This window comes from Giraffa tippelskirchi, chromosome X, assembly GCF_054371585.1.
Source record: "Giraffa tippelskirchi isolate mGirTip1 chromosome X, T2T-mGirTip1v1.2.pri, whole genome shotgun sequence".
NCBI classification, from domain to species: Eukaryota; Metazoa; Chordata; class Mammalia; order Artiodactyla; family Giraffidae; genus Giraffa; species Giraffa tippelskirchi.
The window spans coordinates 49,122,836-49,137,757 of record NC_137289.1 but is presented as its reverse complement, the minus strand read 5'-3'; the positions used below and the strand labels follow the sequence as shown (position 1 = coordinate 49,137,757).

Here is a 14,922-nt window from a genome sequence, read left to right as displayed (position 1 = left end):
CAGTCATGTCTGACTCTTTGAGACCCCATGCAGCACTCCATGCTTCCCTATCCTTCACTATCTCCCAGAGTTTGCTCAAACTCACATCCATTAAGTTGGTGATGCCATGCAACCATCTCATCCTCTGTCACCCCCTTCTCTTCCTGTTCTCAATCTTTCCCAGCATCAGGGTCTTTTCCAATGAGTTGGCTCTTTGCATCATGTGGCCAAAGTATTGGAGCTTAAGCTTTAGCAACAGTCCTTCCAATGAGTATTCAGGGTTGATTTCTTCTAGGATTAACTGTTTTGATCTCCTTACAGTCTAAGGGACTCTCAAGAGTCTTCTCCAGCACCACAATTTGAAAGCATCAGTCCTTTGGCACTCAGCCTTCTTTATGGTCCAACTCTCACATCTGTACATGACTACTGGAAAAACCATAGCTTTGACTATTTGGACCTTTGTCGGCAAAGTGATTCTCTGCTTTTTAATACTCTGTTCAGGTTTGTCATAGCTTTCCTTCCAAGTAATATAGTAATACACTTTATTTAACCCAATATATCCAAAGTATTATCATTTTGACATGTCATTAATATTTTGAAATATTAGAATGAAATATTTTACATATTTCTATACTATCCTCTAAATCCAACACGTATTTTACTCTTACAGCACATTTCAATTCAGCCTAGCAACATGCGAAGTGCCTGATAGTCACCTGTGGCTTGAGGATTCCACCAAGGGCCACACAATAAGAGAAAAGGATGCTCCTTACCTTACTGCCAAAGTGGGGATTGATAAATGTCACATCCTCCAAATTCAGTAGAATTCTGTTGGGTCCTTTAATCAACTGGATTTTATTTATACGATGTCTGAAACAAGCATAAAGTCAGAAGTTCATGGGGGTTGGATATTTTGCAAACCAGGGGGTAAATCTGCCCTATGATAGAAGTTAAAAAATATACAAGATAATTGAGAGGATAAACACACAGGGATGTTTACCACAGTATCCACAGAAAAGAGAGAGCAAGTCTGGGCCTCATAACTTGCAATATTATAAAGACCAAAAGAGAAAAGTGAAAATGCTATTAAAGAGGTATCAGAAGGGAGGGTACTGCATAGGGATGGGTATCTCAGACTACTAAAACAGTGATTCCATATCAAGGGCACATTCAAAACAACACCTCTGAATACTTTTAAAGAATACAACACCTTTTCTCATTTGCCATAGTATATATTCTAATAATACCAGGGCCAAGAATCATTAATCCCAATTCTAAAAATACAAAAAATATTAAAGAAACAAAACAAAATTAAGCAAATTGTGTGAGATACTATTGCCTGAGGCAGAGCTGGGGCTTGAATCCTGGGTGTCTGGCTGTGGGCCCAGATTCCTGCCCACAAGACCACTTGTTTTGCAAAGTTGCATCTACGTGTTGCCAAAGCAACAGGTTGAAAAGTGGAAAAATTCAATCAGTTGGCTGCTTTGTCTACATGATTCCAAACAAATGGGCTGACTGGTTTTTTGTTTTTTTTTTTCCTTTGACTGAATTGGTCTCTTGTCTGAGCATTACATAGACACAGTTTAAACCTAATTCTCTCCAAACATGCCCATTAATTTGCGGTGAATGCAATTATTTCTTACAAATCAATTAATAGACACAGAAGTTTATGATGTCTACCCACACAGTCAGGTAGGTCCTCAGCTGAGCTAACTAGGCAACTTGAGGATCTCGAGGGAATCTTGGATTAGTTCGTGTGGTTGTTTTGTTCTGTTTCATCTTGGGGGCTCTGATAGCTAGAGTTTGGATTCACTTTTTCCATAGCCCCTTAATGGTCACCCTGTGGAATGTATTTAAAGCAGATAGCCAGAATGGGGGTAACAATCACTGAATCAAAATGCTTTGTCAGGAAAAAAAAAAATGCTTTGTCAGGTTGCTCTAAGAAGTCTAAGGTGTCACTGTAGCTTTAAGTACCAACAACCCAGACAGTTTTTCTCAGTGATTCCACTGATTCGTAAACAAACAATTAATGTGTTTCTAATTGTCTGCCAACAAATATGTCCCTTATCACTGTGGGAGCTGCTGCCCTGCAGAGAAAATTAAAAGAGCCCTGTAGTGAATTCTTGGGTAGAGTGCATGAATCTTTTGGCAAAGTAAAGCATCACTCCCTAACTTATCTATTTCATATGTGCGATGAATTGTCTTAAGGCAGGCACACCTGTAAAAATAATCATGCTACAGAATACACTCTAGTAGAAAGAAAACTGGACCCCTCAATCCAGAGATCGAGAGTCAGTGCAGATTCTGTCATTAATTAACCAGATAACCTTGGATAAATAATTTAACCTCTTCATGCACCAGTGTCCTCATCTCTCCAGCAGGATAATAGTCCTTGCATTACTCGCTTTATAGAGTTGTTTTGAAAATCAAATGAGATAATATATGTGAAAGTGCTCTGAAAAGCATGAAGCATTATGAAAGTATAAGAGCTCATTATTACCATTATCATCATTAGTATTACAAAGCACGGGAGAGCTTTATAGAAAGGCGAGGCAATCTGGTTCAGAGTAGAGAGAAAGGAGGAGTTCAAAGAATCCTTTGTTTTGGGGTGGTTGGGTTCTTTGCACGTCTTTCTTTTTGAAAAGAAAAAAAAAAACTTAAACAATCAAAACACAGAGAAAAGGAAGGAACAGAGAGCCACTCTCCTGCAAGTAATCACCATCTATTACCGAAACTCATCAGCCGCTCAGCTCTTCTGATTGCAGCCGTGGTGGGCAGAGAGGGAGGAAGGCAGTGAAGAGAGGGCATCTTTTGTGCTTTGTTAGCTGAAGAACCAAGACCCAAGTGGCTCTGGGAAATGATGTGCCTCTCTCCCGTCTCTGAGTTTTCTGTGACCACTTGAAGTACCAATTGTCTCAAACTCATTTTCCTCTCCAATCATTTTCCTCTCTAATCATGTCCCTCTCCAATCATCTCCCTCTCTGGTCTTCTTTGCCCTTCAGCCTACAAGCTCCAAACAAATACCTCCCCCCCCACCATGATTTTTTTCTTCCCTCCCTAAGAATTACAGGTCAGGCTCCCTCTGAGCCCAAAGAACAGTCCATTTCATGGGAAAGACCAGTCAGATCAGTCATTTGCAGGGGGCGGGAGGCAGTTGTCAAATAACATAAGCAGCTGAGTGACTCCATTTTCCACCCTGCCATGGCATCTTTTGCCACTGGGGAGCCAAAGCCTACTCCTCTTCAAATCTCTCTAGAGGGGGAAGATTTTGATTGGAGGGCACTTATGTTCACTAAAAGTAGCTCATGATGTTAATTAAATACTTTATTCCTTGGCAGCAGCTAAACATTAAATTTCTATTCTGAGTAGGGGTATGTCACAGTCACAGAAATCAAAAGAAAAACTTTAAACTATCATATTTATCCAGTGTGCTCTAACAATTCATAAGCTACCTATAACTTTGTGTGGCTTTATCACGTCTCTAATACTGGGGAGACCGGATAATAGTGGTTTTTCACAGTGACGCTAACATACTAAACACTAGGAATAACACCTGTCAGTTTCAACCCAGGATTTTACATACTTGTTACAATATCAGAGCTGGAAGGGCTCTTAAAGACCATCTAATCCAATTCCTTCATTTTACAAATGAGAAAATTCTGGCCAAGAGAAATTCAGTGTCTTGTCCAAATTATACTTAAGACACTTTATAGATACTTTTTTCCTTGAAATTTGCCCAAATAGCTCCATCCCACGCCCCACCAAGTTCTTGTCATATTGTTGTTAAGACCACCCTTACAAAGAGATAACAAAGGTGCGGTTTGCAGAGTAGAAAGGGTAATGTGGGAGGGTTGTGGTTGATTTAATTTTTCCAAAATCATCCTACTGTGGGGAGGAACCAACTGTTAAAGTGCAAAGATTATAAGAAAGGAGTGTCATATTATAAAGCCATCTTAAGCCATTTATCCCTGATCCTGAATTCAGAGTTCATCAGAGTAGTTGGTCATGAATTTAAGGATCTGAAGAAGAAAGATCAAGACTTGATGGTAATGATGATGGTGATGATTAGCTAGGACAGCTTTTGTCCAAGGAAGAATGATAGTAAAAATCTGCAATAGAATACCCTGGGCAAAAGTGATGACTCTCAAAGCAAGGATTCTGGGTTCCCAACAATCAGCAGGAGAGTTCCATGTGCTTGAGAAGGAGTTGAGATTTACCATTTCTTGGGCACCTACTGTGAGGCAGGTATTGTTCTGGGTACTTTATTGGCTTCAGTTTATTTAATCCCCTCTACAGTCCTGTAAATTCATACCATTATTCCTAAATCTTAGATTCTAGCCGAAGTTTGCCTAATTCTTGGAACTTGTTAAAATATCCCAGTCCATACCACTTGTGGAGGGAAGAGTTTATAGGAGACTCTGCCAGTGGAAAAGGGAGCACAGATGGGGGGTAGGCAGACCCTAAAGTACTAGCTCTCTTATTTCATGATAGTGTTGAGAGCCAGATCTACTCACAGGCAACAACACTGACAACACAGCTGAGGAAGTTATTCTTGGCAACATGAAAACACTTCACTCTAAATGGGGCCGGTAAATCACTATGGAAAAAAGAAAATCAGTGGGTCATGTAATGAGGCAATTGTACTGAAACATGACTTCCCAGAAATCAATATTAACAAGGCTATTATGGGCTTGTAGTTTTATATACAAAAAGAAAAAAAAAAGTGTACCTTATAAAGTAAGCAAATCCATTAATAGATAGCAGGGCTATAAGCAAAGCAAGGCAGACCATCACAGCAAAGGTAGGGTTGATGCCTGCAGAGAGGAAGAGGAAGGGGAAGAATGGCATCAGAAAGAGGCTGTAAATAAAGGGCACCACAGAGTGACTCCTCGTGTTTTCTGGTGACTCTAAAATCAAGCTACATCTACCTAACTTATTTCTATTCTTCTCCAACACAGTCTGTCTTGTTGACTTTATGGACAAAGAAAGCAATTCCACTCTTCTGAAGCAAAACTACTCACCACTCTGACAATAACAAATTACATGAATGAAGGCTGACCCGAGTGTTTCTTTGGAGAAAAAAGTTCACGAATGAAAAACTTTGAGTACCTTAATTTAAGTTGAACAGCGATAGAGTTCTTGAGAATAAATATGTTATCTCACCTGTGAAGGGTATTATGTTGCCTTCATAAAATAAAAGATCTTTTCAATCCACCCGAGCCCACAGACCTCGTGAGTTATAGATGAAAAACGTAGCACTTGTCCTTCAAGGGTGAGCCTGGTTTTGATAATTAGTGTTTTCATTAGGATGTAAATTGTCCTCTGCAAAAGCTAAGTGTTTGGATGGATTACTAAGATTTCAGAGGGAAATGATGCAAGTGAAGAGGTACCGAGGTGCTAAAGCAAAAGAGAAGCTGAAGTCTAATGCAAATAAATGCATTTGGTTTTAGAAAGGTGTGGGGTATACCTGCATAGGAATAATATAGATCCTTCCAAATTTCCCCTCTGGCTCTCAGAGATTTGATGGAGTTTCCCCACTTCCACAAACTAGAGGGTTTCCATCAGTCAATCAAACTGCCAGTATTATGGGATGCCGACCGTGTTGGGTGGTTGGAGGTGGGACATAAGAATTATTAGCTCTGGTCCCTGCCCTCCAGGAGCAGTCCATTTGGGAGGAAGAGACACAATCAATACACAAGAAACAATTGGAGAGCAATTTTGTGCTAAGCTGTGAGGTACAGACTTTTAGTTCAATGGGAGTTCAGAGAGAAGAGGGTGGAGAAATTGTATTTCCGTGGTGGAACCCGACTGACAGGATTTGGATACATCAAGAGAAGGACAGGTGAATTTTCTAGCAAGGGAAACAATTGCATATCATAGCATACAAAAGACCAAGATAAAGCATCATGCCTTCCTCTTACTAGAAAAACCTATTTGGGAGTGGGATCCTTTTAAAAACGACTGATGGGGTGGGGAGGGAGGTGGAAGGGGGGTTCTGGAAGGGGAAAACATGTACACCCATGGTGGATTCATGTCAATGTATAGCAAAACAAATACAATATTGTAAAGTTAACAAATAGAAAATAAAGTAATTAAAAAAAAAAGACTGTGGGCAGCTTTTAAATTGTGGATGGTTATTCAAGGCTGCAGAGTACCTCTCATTGTCCTTATTATTTTAAATTAACTACATAGAGTTCCAAGCTGTTTATGTCACCTGACTGCAAATCATTGATTCTCTGAGTGTCCCAATATTAAAACATACCTTCCCCTAAACAGGTTCCCTGTAACCCAAGCTGAGCCAAATTGACTACCTGTGATTTTCCATTCCTTACCTCCTCGGCAGATCTTCCCATCTGCAAACCAGCATTTTGCATCTGCTCGAGGGGGCCTGCCACCAGGAAAGTGAATAGGGGTCTCTCCGAACCGTAGCAGCTCCGTTTCCATGTCCACAGTGTAAGTACTATGGAGTTCCCATTCTTTCCAGTTGGTGTCCAGGATTACATATTCTGAAATTCCATTTCCATTTGAATCTGTCCTTATCAACTGGTTGAATCCATAGAACTGCATGTTTCTGGAATGCTGAACCAGGCTGGCAGCACTAGCCCATCCATTTTCTTTCATAGCATTATTCATGGCTTGTGCGATAAAGTAAATTGAATTGTAGATGGTTCCAAACAACGGCGAAACCTATTTTTAAAAATTACAATTATCTTGAGCCCTAGTTGCCCTAGAGCAATCTCAGAGTGTATTCCAACCCTGTGTTCATTATTATGGGCTGCACGTCTGAGTGGAGGTGAGCTCTGAAGACCCAGAGGGAAAAAAAAAACAATTGTTTCTCAGGACTTGCTTGGTTTCTCCCCTGATTTTTTCTGTTTTTCTCCCCCAGGCCTTCACATCTTTAAATATATCAAATATGACAATTTTATGAGCAAACCAAGTCATACACAATATATTTTTATGCTTCTAAACTAAGAAAGTGATTTAGAGTTATAAAGGGGCTAAAAAAAGTATGAAATAGACAAGAGGCATTCAAAAGAAATTTACCAGGATAATTACTGGGGCATTATGCATGGTAAAATCGTTTGGTTGGCACTACTAGAGTGGTAGGTATATGTGGTAAGGCTGTAAATAATGTGTCTCCATAGTCCATCTCTCTGTCCCCACTTTGTTCAAAATGGTTATTCTCTTAGACACATGCACTCCAGAGAAAGTTAACACTACAATACAGTTTTAAACATGTACCCCCACACGTACACATGCAAACATGCATATTAACACATACACACCCACGAATACAGAGCCAAATGTTGTTGTGTTTGGAGAAGGTGGTTTTTAATCAAGAAACCCCATAACCTACTGCTGTGCAAAGTGGCAAAGCTTTGGTGAGAAGCCATTGTAAAGCAGTAAGGCTGCTACAGTGAACAACATAATTCTTCCTCCTACATAAATACGATAAAAGAAAAAAACATTTGTTTATTGTATCTGATATCTCACTCATTAACCTTGAAAGTTTATTTTTGGAACAAACCTTGTATCCTTTTTCCAAAAAGGTAGATAAGAAGAGTGAATGATCCCCCCCCGCCCGACTTGCCCCAACACTGGCTTCATGGTTTTTCATAACATTTCACTTCTAGGATGGAGTTCAAGAAAGCTATGGTCATGCCATTTTACTGAGCTTCAGGGAAAGCCAATACTTGCTGCTTTGGTTTCACAAAGTCTAGAAAGCTATCCTCCTGTAACAATCTTCATCTGAATAAAAGGGTTTATATTTTTTTTAATAAAAGGGTTTAAAATTGAGTGAATCAGGTTTTGTTCAAACACAAATGAAGATGCAGAGAGGTGTAGCAGCTAGCAAAACACTGTTATGCCTTGAAAATGTAGAGCAGGGTGTTTTCAACCCTGGCTGCACACTAGTATTACCCAAGGAATATCAAAAATACTGATGCCAAACCCAACCCAGCCAACAAAATGAAACACTTTAGGTTAGAAACCCAGTAATCAGAATTATGAAAAGCTCCCCAGAAATTTTAATATTCACATAGGATTCAAGACCAACAGTATAGAAGAAGACACACCAGCCTGTGGTCTTTTCCTAATGCTATATGTTGTACAAGTCACTATTCCCTCTCTCTGGGCTTCAATTTCTTCCTCTCTAAATTGAGGATACATAATCATGAATGGAGTCATCCAGTCTAGCTATCTTACTTCCTAGATATGAAAAGGAGTCCCAAAGAAGTTAAGTGATTGGTCAAGGTCGACTAGCAAACATTTGGTTTGCTGTTCAAAACATTCATATGGACTTCCCAAATGGCTCAGTGGTAAAGATTGAACCTAGGGTTCAATCCCTGGGTCTGGTAGATCCCCTGGAGAAAGAAATGGCAACCCACTCCAGTATTCTTGCCTGGGAAATCCCATAGACAGAGGAGCCTGGCTGGCTAGAGTCTATGGGGTTGCCAAGAGTCAGACATGACTTAGTAACTAAAACAACAAACAAAAACAGCAAACCAGTCATAAGATTTTGGTCCACATCAAAAGCTCTTTGATATTTGCAAGACCATTTATTCCTGTCCAAAATGTCCATGAGCATATTCTGTACATGTCAAATGGGGAGAAGACCAAATATCAAGGACCTTTTGGCATGGACCAAATGTCGTATGGCTGTTTTGAACATGACTATATGATGCTGCAAATATCAAGGACCATTTGGCAAGGACCAAATGTATTACGAACTAAATGTAGATAGATGTTTTGGTCATGACCAAATATCAAGGACATTTTGGTGTAGACCAAATTTCTTGTGGATATTTGGGACAGGATCAAATGTCCTGCAAAAGTCATGGTCACTCACCTAGGCACAAAATCAGGACTAAAACCCAAGTCTGTTGATTCTGTTTATTTTAGCATTCTTGATTGAAATACATATTCTCCATGGTCTCTTCTAGTTCTGAACTCCTGTGAAACTTCCCAAATCTTGATCTAGTCCAGGGAGACAATTTAGCTTGCAGACTTTTTTGTTTGGCTTGTTTATAGGTTCTTCTTAATTTTTCTGACCTTCTATCATTGATGTGCCCTACGGCTCAGTCCTTGATCCTTGGTCTTCTCTATCTAAAGTCACTCCCTTGGTGATCTCTTCTGCTCTCCTGGCTTTAAGTATCATTCTATGCCATAAATCTCAGACTTACACTTCCAGTTAAGCCCTGTTTCCTAAATTCTAGACTCATACAGTCAACTGCTTACTTGGTATCTCTGCTTAAATGTTAAGTTTCAGTGTACCCCAAATCAAACTCCTGATCTTTACCTCAAATCTTTGTGCTCCATTTACAGCAAGGCTTTCCCATTTTTGTTAAAAGCCACTCCATTCTTCCAGTTGTTCAGGCCAAAGACCTTGCCCCAGCAACAGAGCTAACTAATAACACAGAATAAACCAACATCTCAATCTCCTGAGCTTTATTCCAATGATCCCCTTCACCCCCCTACCTTAACACACACTATAGAAATAAGCATGGTGAATGGATGACATGTGCTGCCAGTAAGGCACCCACTCTTAGTTGCCTAGCACACACTGAGGTCCCTTTAGAGGCCTGCACTAACTCTCCCTCCTGACATTCTCAGATGCTCCAGTTAATTGTATTTAGGATTTCTGCAAGAGTCTGCCTGTTCCCTGGGGCTTGGGTAGGTTATGACAATAAGTGAAGGCTGGCAGGTAGAGGATAAAATCAATACTAGTAAAACAAATGAGTAAAAACCCACAGGGCAGCAAGTCCCTGAAAGCAGGGAGAATGCTAGTATTCTGTTTCGAAAGGCACAGAGCCTTCTGGGAAAGGGATTGCATCTAACCTACCACCAAAAGCAAAGATTTGAACTCTTAAAAACTCTATCCTCACCTCTGGGCTGACCCATCCCATGGGGTTTTCAGCTGGCCAACCCTTGCTGCCCTCAGATCTCTCGGATTGACCCGTTAAAGCTCACTGACAGTAATTCCCCAAGATGAATGAAATCTCAAGCTTATCCTGCAGGATTCTCTAGCTTCCACCACATATCACACACATATACACACACATGCACATACACACACACAAAGAGCCACAAAAGTATGGTAAGGGGACTTGAAGCTAAGGGAAAGAACACAGCTGTGGCAACAGCATTCATTTGCAAAAGAGAGGCTGTCACTATGACCCACTCTCGCTGTGAGGGCTTATATTTGTGTTCTAGCTGGTTTATGTTGCCATTTTACCTGCTGCGCCCTTCAACAATGGTAACTGCCCCTTCCCATAAGCCAAAGGCATACTCTGTTAGCATTAGTAGCAAAAGCTCTGTAGTTGCAGCTGTTGCACATAATGAGGAAAAGAAGTAGAGGATGGGACGAGAGAAGTAAGAATACACTTTACAACCCTCTGTGTTGGCTTCTGACTATAGTTCCAAAGAAGCAAGACAGGATTAGCGGGACCTACTGTCAGGCAGATGACCTTGTTATATCACAGGTCAGAATGGTGAAACCCTGGTGACTCAGCCTATTGGTTTTGACTACTGTATAGACCTGAATCAGAATTAATGAACTGTGAATAAATGAATGATAATTGAGATTTAATCTTTCATTGTTACTCAGTGATTTTGGGCTTCCCTTGTGGCTCAGCTGGTAAAGAATCTGCCTGCAATACAGGAGACCTGGGTTCGATCCCTGGGTTGGGAAGATCCCCTGGAGAAAGGAAAGGCTACCCACTCCAGTATTCTGGCCTGGAGAATTCCATGGACTGTATAGTCCATGGGGTTGCAAAGAGTCGGATACGACTGAGCAACTTTCAGTGATTTTAGCTACCCTAGGCCTTCTGGAGCTTGTGTCCAAGAAACCAAGGTCTCGGTCAGGAGCAGTGATATTTGAATTTGTTCAGTGTAATGATTCTTGCTGTCATTAAGTTGACTACTATCAGTTCAGATTTACTGTGCTTAAAAGACATAAAATGCTTCCAAAGAATTTTGTCCTTGGAAGTGTACATTAAAAAAAAAAAGATACCTGGCTTGGAAAGCACCATTTGAAGGATAAAATGGCAACATTACCTTTGAACAAAAAGCCAGGTGCATACAGAGATCAAGAAACCAAAAGGTAACTGAATTCTTGTTATTAAAGGCGGTACCTCCAACAATGCATTTCCTGAACTTAGCCAAGAAATGGCTAATAGCTTAATCTGTTTGGCATGATACTCATGAACATCACACTCTTATTTTATATAGAATAAAGCACAGAGACAATTGTGGCCACTATGAGCGGCAGGCAACCTTTTCGGACAACCTGTCTGGTAGGCCCCATCCTGGAAAGCTCCAGTCTTAACCACATCCCCATCAGCCTAGCATCCCCCTGCTACCCACCTATATCTATGGTAATGGAAAACAATAGGTGTAGGAGCTTCAGGTCCCCCAGGCTTGCTGAGAAATCCAGAGGACTTCTTTTGCTTAGCTAAATAAGGTCACATTTGGAAAAAATATTCAAAATATGTGTTCTAGCAATATACATTTGTAGCCAATAGAATTTCATTGAAAACAAGGATTGGGAATACAATGAAAGTGAAGAAGGCAGGAACTAAAACCTCATTTCAGAAGTCTTTTTGTGCCAATATATAAAGGTACAAAGTGTAATCCTTGTCCAGTCATGCTGAGACCAAATTAGAAAGTTTGTCACTAATATCCAACTCCCCAATCTCCCCATTCAGATTTATTTTTCTCTTTCCACAGGTTGCCATAATGTCCTATCACCTCCTCTATTAGAGAAAAACAATCCAATGTGTGTGTGTGTCTGTGTGTGTGTGTGCTCAGTCATATCCAACTCCATCGACCCCATGGACTGCGACCACACCAGGCTCCGCTGTCCATGGGATTTTCCCAGCAAGAATCAAGAGTAGATTGCCATTTCCTCCTCCAGGGGGTCTTCCCAACCCATGGATCAAACTCATGTCTCCTGCGCCCCCTGCACTGCAGGCAGATTCTTTACCGCTGAGCCACCAGGGAAGCCCCAAATGATCCAATAAATCCATTCAAATCAAAGTATCAGTCACTTAGTAATGTTACTTTGAGTAAAGTACTAGACATGGGAAATGATCTAATTTTTTAAAAGGCTATTGTGTGGTTAAATGGTCAGGTTCTGGTACTTCTGGTATTAGACTTGGGTTGGAATCCTAGCTCTGCCACTTGCCAGCTGTATGATGGTGTACAAGTTACCTTGAGCTTCAGTTTCATCATCCATAATATGGAGTTCAATCAGTTCAGTCGCTCAGTCATGTCCGACTCATTGCGACCTCATAGACTTGATAATACCTAATCTGTAGGCTTGGACTGAGGATTCTATGAGACCATTTATGTAAATTACCTGGTACAAAATAAGCATGGACTACATGATAGCTGCTATTGTTTGCATTTCAGAAGAGGAGCATGGGGCTCTGGTAATATCATCCTACAAGTTAGTATTCAAGATCCTTGTTCCAGTCTTCAATTCATCACCAATAAATAACAGAGTCCCAGTTTTAGACCCAGTGTCCTTAGCATCCTGAAATGGTAAAACTGTTCACCTTATTGGGGGAAATATCTTATTTCTATTTTGCTTTCCATTATATTACCTGCAGAATGCCTAGGCCATCATAATAATAAAAAATAACAACATTAACAATAACAATAAACATTTATTGAGGAGTCATTCGGTGCCAGGCAAGCTCTTTTATGTGTATTAACTCATTTAATCTTCACAACAACTGTATGAGGTAGGTACTGTTACTATTCCCAATTTAAAATTAATGAAGATACAGTGATCTTAAGTAAATTTGCAGCACTCTGCCCTCAGAGCCCATGCTCTCACTTACCATGTTATAACTGAGCTTAATAAATACATGCTAAATTAATTAATGGATGGTAGTTAAACTCACCAATAAAAGAGTATCATGTATACCTTTTGTAACTTCTTTTTTTTTCCTTTCATGGCTTCCTTATTAAAGACAGAAAATTCAAATTTTTTTCTTCACTCTCTTCTTCTCAAACATCACTCCCAAATAACAAGGAGAACAAGAAGCAGAAACAGTAAACCTCCACATCTAATGGTATTAGGAGACAACTGTAATCTTGAACCACAGAATATGAAGATAGAAACCTGCTACAGGAGTGGTAACTGATTTAGCAGAGTGAAGGGTGATTAAATTTAAGTACCTGAAGAGGGGAATATTGGTAAGCAACAAGGAGATTTGTCCCTGTGATTCCTGGAAGGGCTTAGAAGTTAGAGGTGCTAAGCACAGAAGTAGGAGTCAGGCAGAGCACTAAAAGAGGGGTAGCTTTGAATGTGTGTGTACAGAACAATTAGATTTCTGCCATCTACCTCTATCAAGGAGAGCCAAATCTCCGCAGGAAAGAGGTTAAACTGATTCAGAGCAGCTCCAGAGCTGGAACACTTGACCCAAAGGACAGTGAGAATGAGGTGGGCCATAGAAAAATGAATGATGAAGCTAAAGTGTTCATACTTAATGATGAAAATCCCAGTTTACTTCTCTAAACATGGCTCCTAGAATAGTGACAACCGGGATTACAACTCCCAGGAAGGAGAGCGAAGCATTCTTCTCTGAAGAACGTGACTAGCCCAAGAGGCAAGATCTACAGATATTGACACACACACACAAAACAGCTGGCAAGTCAATTCCCTGATACTGAAACCTACAGGTCAACATGCCCACCATGGACATAAACCTTCAAATCCTTCTTTTAACACCACTGTTAAATATGACCGGACAGCCAGGATCATCACTTAAGGAAAGCTTCCAAGATTAAACAGAGAGACCAAAACAAAGAAGCATGAAAAATTAGGAACTGAGGGAGACACAAAGAGCAAAGGAAAACTTCAAAGAAACTATAATGAATGTCTTCAGAGAAATGAGAGAAAATAATACATTCTTGAAAAAAAAGCAGGATGCTATAACAAAATAGAATCAAACAAGAATTAATTCTTAGAAATTAAAAACATGATAGCAAAAAAACTGTAATCAGTAAAAGAGTCAGAACACAAAACTGAGGAACTCTTTCAGGAAGAAACGCTAAAAACAAAGATATGAGTGATACAAGGGAACTAATAAGATAATTTAAAAATTCAACCCAGAAAAAAAAATCAACCCAGGCAATCTTATATCAACTAGTGGTACAGAAAGTACAAAGACAATGTTGTTTAGGAAAATATAAAAAAAAATAAATAAAAAAAATTTTCTAGGCAGAAGGAACTGCTAGCCTGAAAGGCCCTACCAAATATACAGCACAAGACATGTCAAAAATCCAGGCATAATCATGAAATTTCATTACATAGGGAATAAAGAGATAACCTTAACAGTTTCCAGGGAAGATAAAGAGGAGAGAAAACGTTGCATCAAAGGATCAGGAATAAGAATGACACTGGAGTTCTCAACACCAATGATGGAAATAAGAAGACAAAGTGCTGTGTCTTCAAAGTGCTAATAGAAAATAATTTTTAATCTATATTTATGCCATGCTGTGCTAAGTTGCTTCAGTTGTGTCTGACTCTTTGCGACCCTATGGACTGTAGCCCACCAGGCCCCTCTGTCCAGGCAAGAATACTGGAATGGGTTGCCGTGACTGAACCCGTGTCTCTTAAGTCTCCTGCATTGGCAGGTAGATTCTTTACCACTAGCACCACCTGGGAAGCCAACCTTTATTACAAGCTTAGTCAAACTATCAATCAATGGTGAAGCTAGAATAAAGGTTCACAGTGTAAAATTTTGAAAGTTTAACTGCCGTATATCTTTCTCAGAATCTGCTAGAGGATGTGCTCCACCAAAATGAGACCGTAAACAAGAAAATGGGAGTCATGAGAGTCATGAATAGTGAATCCAACACAGAAGAAAGAGAAAAAGGAATTTCCAGAGTGGCAAAAAGGAAGATCCTATCATAATAGCTGTACAGCAACCT

The 14,922-nt window shown here is 40.0% G+C and overlaps 1 protein-coding gene across 2 annotated transcripts in view; it reads right to left on the bottom strand.

Annotated features, from left to right (window-relative positions):
- Positions 1-14,922, bottom strand: part of GUCY2F (guanylate cyclase 2F, retinal) — a 105,597-nt gene that overhangs the window by 73,089 nt on the left and 17,586 nt on the right. For both annotated transcript variants that reach the window (XM_081566807.1, XM_081566806.1), the window contains exons 3-5: positions 6,312-6,666; positions 4,709-4,793; positions 753-849 (exon numbers count right to left, since the gene is read on the bottom strand). In XM_081566807.1, coding sequence (XP_081422933.1) covers positions 753-849; positions 4,709-4,793; positions 6,312-6,666 — 537 coding nt within the window. The remainder of the gene's footprint in view (positions 1-752; positions 850-4,708; positions 4,794-6,311; positions 6,667-14,922) is intronic.